The sequence below is a fragment of the Hippopotamus amphibius genome, chromosome 14, assembly GCF_030028045.1.
Source record: "Hippopotamus amphibius kiboko isolate mHipAmp2 chromosome 14, mHipAmp2.hap2, whole genome shotgun sequence".
Lineage (NCBI taxonomy): Eukaryota > Metazoa > Chordata > Mammalia > Artiodactyla > Hippopotamidae > Hippopotamus > Hippopotamus amphibius.
In genome coordinates this window covers 34,044,770-34,050,769 of record NC_080199.1, presented here as the reverse complement: position 1 = coordinate 34,050,769, position 6,000 = coordinate 34,044,770, and the positions used below count along the sequence as shown (strand labels likewise).

Below are 6,000 nucleotides of genomic sequence, written 5' to 3'. Positions count from 1 at the left end.
TCCCGGTATGTCAGGCGGGCCGGGCGGCCGCCGCTTCCCGGGGCTCCGGGGAGGGGAGGCGTCCAGGCGGGCGGAGGCGGGAAAGGATGCGGACAGGATGCGGGCGCGGGGGCGCATCCCCGCCGGGCTGGGGGCGCGGGAGCGGGAGCGCGGCCCGGGCCACGGCCTCTTGGCGGACGGTGGCATCCCCCGGCCCAGCCTGTGAGACCACAAAGGCGGCGGCGGCGGGGGGCGGGCGGGGCGACGGAAGCGGCGACTGGGCGGCCGGGGGTGGGCGGCCGGGGTGCGCCGGGGCGGGGCATTCCGGGAGGGCGGCGGCCGCGCTGCGACTTTTGAAGTCCAAACAGTCCTCGGGGCTGGTGCCGCGCGCCGCCTCTGGTCACCCCCGCCGCCTCCCGCGCTCTGCCCGGGTCTCGGCGCCGTTCTCTGGAGTTTAGAGAAAGCCACGTCTTCGAGTTTTTGTGGGTTCGAAACTTTCCCGAACTGCAGAGCGCCACAAAGGGTTAGAGAGCCCGGGCGTCTTGCAGCCAGAGAGAGGCCGGGGCAGCGGGCCGGACGCGCGCCGCACCCCTGCCTTTCCGCGCACCCACCTACGTCTCTCTCTCCCCCTCTCCCCCTAGTTCTGGAAGGGATGGAGGAGGCGGAGGCCGACTGCGCCCTAGCGTTCGCCGAGGCCCAGAGATGGGTGGAGGTGAGTGCCTTTACTCCTTTCCGCACGAGTTGGTGGCCTCGGGGCCGCTCCCGCCAGTCGGGAGCTGGTGCGCGCAGAAGTTTGGGGGACTTTGCAAGTTCTGCGTCTCCTGTGATTTAACGTCCAGCGATTTAACGTCCAGCGTTGCCCTCCCCTCGACGGTCTCGCAGGCTTCCCCGGAGCTCCTCTGCCAGGGCAGAGTCGGGAGCTTGGCCCCGCGGGTTTGGGGACCGCGCATCCCTGTGGACCAGCCCACGTCCGCGCCAGGACGCCCGGGATGTCTCTGCAGGGCAGAGACGGCCCAGGGTCCCCGGTGCGTGTCTTTGGGGTGGCTAGAAATGGAGATGACTGAAACATACCTGCTTGGGCAGTGTGTTGTGTGGGTGGTCAGATGGAGGAGGTTAGACACCTGTGGCGCACCTGGAGCGATGCTTTCTCCGAGGCAGCTTCTGGACCCCAGGCAGTGTGGGTCAGGGCTCGTACGTTTTCCAAAGCTGGTTGGACTAAGATATCCTGAAATCACTCATTCAAGGGTTGTTATTTTCCCTGCTGTTGCCTCAGGGAGGAGATCTGCCGTTACCCTCTTTGCCGTTAAAAAGGGCATGGTCTCTTGGAAGTTCCTTGATCAATGCCTTAGGGTTACGTTTGTCTGTAGAAAGTTAATACCAGGACTTCTAGCCGTTATCTTATTGCATGAAAAAGATAACTTTTATAATGATGCTAAAGAAATCTTCCAAGCAGATGTGAGTCAGGAAACATTGCTTGTTAGAAGAGTATTGTCTTTACCAGCCTCGCAGTCATTTAGGAGTTATTGATGCCACATGCTGGTCTATTCAACGTATTTAAAAATTCAAATTAGGATTAAAGGTTAGTCCATGGGAAAAACAACATATTCAAGAATCCCAAAGCAAACAGTATTTTAAAGTAATTCATTTCTCCTTAAAGAAATAAAGGTATGTACGTGGAAAAAAAGAATAAACTTTAAATGTTATATTTTTCACACTAAAGGAAAGTGAATGTATCATTACCCAGTAGACAGTGGGTGGGGGGCGTCTAAGAAATTAGTTTTGCCATCTTTTTGTACTGAAACTTTGAGCTGGTTTGAAGGTGACTTAGGAAGGTGTGAGGGGAGAGCTTGGGAAGGTTGGGAGAAGAATGAACACTGTATTCGGAATTGAAATGAGAGTGGAAAAATTCCAGCAGTGTAGTTAAGAGAAATAACTTCCCCCATCCATAAACCTTGAAAAGTCAAGTCTTCCAAAGGTAATTTTCCATTAGCAGTATGTGTACTGCCTAATTTTAGAAATTAAACTCGCCCTTCTGTGTTTGAATGTTGGGGATGGAGAGAGGGAGAAGGGAAGAAACACGGGGATACTTTTTTGGCCATACAAGGCTCCTGTGTGGAGTTTGTATCTGCAGGTTGTGTATTTGTGTCAAGAAATCTGTGACTGTGGCTGATTTCACATCCTTTCCTTTTTTAGTATACAGATTTTTGAAATCTAAACATTCCTTTTTTTTTGTGATAGCTTGCTTATAATTGGATACGATTTCTGTGAGAAATGTGTATGTAGTAAACTCTGGGGAGGTGTGTTGTGAGAAAGGCCATCCCAGGTGCCTGGCAAATGTGCTCCTCTTCCCACCCCCATCCCACTCCACCTAAAAGTGTTCATCAGCAATGATCTGGCAACTCTGTGAAGTGCTGTGTTCATCATTAGCAGAAAGCCGAGTCTTTCTAAAGCCTTCGCCATATCATTTTAATATGGTTAACGCTTATGAAATTAACATCAAGTGACTTTTTTTTTCTAGTGCCGCAGGCAGCAAGGCAGTGCGTTCATCGAAGATATGTGCATCATTTACATATTCGCGTACACTTTTGGTATACTTGGGACATTGAAGTGGCAGCATGGTGTTCATTGTTAGGTTTATGTTATTGCTCCAGTTAGTGTCCACATTTATCCGTCTCTGTAGCTTTGCCTTTACAACCAGAGCACATACTTTAAAATATGGCTCTGGCCAAAAGAAGCCGAATGAGTGACGGTCTCATTGCCACAACCTCTTAACTCTGAGAACCCCTAATTTGAAGATACAATATTGACTCCAAAGTGTATTTTATAAAGTATTGTGGAAAGCAAGGAAGATTATAGTGTAAATCTTTCTCCCACTTACTAATATTCTTGCTCTATTTTTCCATTTCTGTCATACTTTCCTCCACATGCATTGAAGCATAAGTGGTTCATTCATATATATATGTTTATATATATACACACATATGTAAACATATGTATTATGTTATGTAAATCATTTTAACATTCATATATGTATGTATATACATATAACACAAAAAAGTACTACTAATATGTTGTATACTATAATATACATATTATATATATTGCATGTAATATCCATATAATCTGCTACCTTTAGTCTCAGCTGCAGCTTTGAGTAGCCCAAGGTCAAAAAACTTCAATAACCTTGTAAATCTCAAAGATGATCAGAGTCCATGGCTCTATGACCTTGCCATTTCCATTCTCCATCAGTGATTTTAAATAACGGATGTGGTATTCCCACAACCAGACTTAAAGTCTTGTTTGTTTTGTTTTGAGAGGAGGAGGGGAAAGGGGAAAGTGAGGGCTAGTGCTTGTTAGTCTCCCAATTATTGTCATTCTGTGACTCTTTTTTGTGTATTTCAAATTGTGCTCTGATATTTAAAAGCGTATATGTACTTAACTTCTGGTTAGTTTCATGTTTGAAATCAAAACAAATGTAGGAACATAACTTTTTAAGGTAATTCAGTATCACGATATTAGATTAGTATCTGGTTGGAAATGCAGTGTGGAATATTAATAATGTAGTGAGCCAGTTTATGATTAAACATGGATTGAAAGCCAAATAATGTAATGGTTTGAAGGCAAAGGCAGAGGGGAAGCTCGATTCCAGCAAGGTCGTGGAGTGGGAGTGGAAGTGGTAGAAAATGAAGCCCAGACCCTCTAATTTTAGTCGTTTTCTGTAGCACCTTTTAATTTTCTGTACCTAATAGTTGCCTCTGTCTCTCTGTTTGGGGGGTGGGGCATTTAAAAACCTGTGATAAAGACAAAATACCAGTGAGATTGAAAACTGGGTATATTGCTCATTGCATTGGTTGGTCACCCATTCCAGTCTGTGACTTAATGTGCCTATCTAGGTTGAGGTTTAAACACAGTAGTAATTTTTATGACTGGAGCAGCACAGGCTAACTTAATTCAACACCTGTCTGCTCACCTGCCTGTCCTGTTATCTCTGGGTTCGATGTTTTCAGTATCACTGTCACCCTGTAGAAGGACCAAAGGGGTGCCAATTTCAGCTCATTGCCATGCCTGGCACCAGAATATGAATCCTTTCCCAGTTACTTCCAACTAGTCTGTTTCTCCGCCTGCCCCATTTTTGTCCTTTGGGGGTTGTGTGCTGGTCGTCACTTTTGTTTGCCTTTAGTGCTAAATTTTTAAAGAATTGCACTCTGTGTGTTCCCCATTGATATTTATAAAATTCACCTAAGTGGTTTCCCTCTTTCTCTTAAACTGCAACTCTTCTATTGGTGGTTTCCAACCTGTGGTCTGGTGTGAAAGGGTTTGCTGGGTGTGCTTATTAAATCCTCAGTGCATACCATTGTTGTCTGTAGACTCACTGAAGGTCTCTCGATTTGTACTGTTGCTTTTCAAATGGATGTAGAGCGACGTAAACATGCATTTGAAAATGTTGCTGAATTCATAGAAACATTTCTGGTAATTATATATAATTTCAATGAACAGATATTAAACTTGAAAAGACTCTGATGGTAAAATTTGTTTAAAATTTTAAATGTTAGAAAGCAATTCTTATATTAGCTGTTGCAATTAAAATGAGTTTTTCAGAATATAAACCTGAGTTTGATTTTTGTTTTCTGAGGAGTCATGAAAAGATTTTAAAGTCTTCATTTCCATTAAGCTGTGAAGTGTAGCATTCACAGCCCTTTGCAATCTGGTCTCTGTCTGTGTATCTATCTTTATTTTTGCTCATTTTCTCCGTTATTATTTGCATAGTTGCCAGTTAGCGTAGCGACTAAGAGCACAGATTTATACACACATCCCCAGAACTTAATTTATCTTATAACTAGAAGTTTGTACCTTTTGACCACCTTCATCCAATTCATGATGACTACAATTAACACTGCTGTACGGGATATGTGAAAGTTGCTAAGAGAGTAAATTTTAAAAGTTCTCATCACAAGAAAGGAAATATTTTTGTAACTATATGAGGAGCTTACCGTGGTGATCATCTCACAGTATATGTCAAATCGTTAGGTGGTACACCTTGAACTTATACAGAGCTGTGTATTAATTGAATCACAATAAAACTGAAAAAAAAAAAAAAAAAAAAAAAAAAAGCACTGTTTTGGAATCAAATCGTTGTTCACGTCCTGGCTCAGCTACTTCAATCCTGTAGGCCTCACTTTTCTTCTTTGAACCTTCCGTGGTGGTTATGCCAGTTGAATGAGATGCTGACTGTACAGGAATTAGTGCTTCTAACCCTTGCTTGTGTTTCGCCTTGCACAGGGTGCCGTTTTCTCACCTCCAGGCTGTTGTGTGTGGAAAACTTGTTATTCCTTGTTTACCTAATACCTGTTCCTTCTCTTCATTCCTCTGTACTTGGGCTCTACAGTCAACCTTTAGGTGAAGGCTTTTCTGAGCCACCAAGCCTCCACCCGACTCATCCTTTCCTTGTCTCTATTGCTTGTGTGGATTTCTCTTTTTGCAGTCCGTGGTATAATGACATCCATTTTGCCATATTAGACCAGGAGCTAACTGAGGACAGGAACAATATCTTTTTTTTTTAAATTTATTTATTTATGTGTGTATGTATGTATTTATTAGTTGTGATGGGTCTTTGTTGCTGCACATGAGCTTTCTCTAGTTGTGGCGAGTGGGGGCTACTCTTCATTGTGGTGAGCAGGCTTCTCTATGCAGTGCCTTCTCTTGTTGCGGAGCACAGGCTTTAGGCGTGCAGGCTTCAGTAGTTGTGGCACACAGGCTCAATAGTTGTAGTGCACGGGCTTAGTTGCTCCATGGCATGTGGGATCTTCCCGGACCAGGGATCAAACTCGTGTCCCCTGCATTGGCAGGTGGATTCTTAACCACTGCGCTACCTAGGAAGTCCCAGGTACAGTATCTTATCTTGAGGATTTGGCACAGTGCCTGGTCAATACTTGTTGAGTGAAAGTATTAATACAATCTTAAGGCTGTAGCTTTAAAGGAACCCGAGGACCAGGACTCATTCCTCCTCCTCCTGGAAGAGAA

At 44.8% G+C, this 6,000-nt stretch overlaps 1 protein-coding gene across 5 annotated transcripts in view; it reads left to right on the top strand.

Annotated features, from left to right (window-relative positions):
- The first annotated feature begins 347 nt into the window (after positions 1-347).
- LMO7 (LIM domain 7) overlaps positions 348-6,000 on the top strand; it is a 193,826-nt gene continuing 188,173 nt past the window's right edge. For 2 of the 5 annotated variants that reach the window (XM_057707247.1, XM_057707246.1), the window contains exon 1: positions 539-691. In XM_057707247.1, coding sequence (XP_057563230.1) covers positions 632-691 — 60 coding nt within the window. In that variant the 5' untranslated portion in view covers positions 539-631. Of the gene's footprint in view, positions 692-6,000 lie in introns of all 5 variants that reach the window. The other 3 variants (XM_057707240.1, XM_057707242.1, XM_057707248.1) reach the window with 3 other exon arrangements.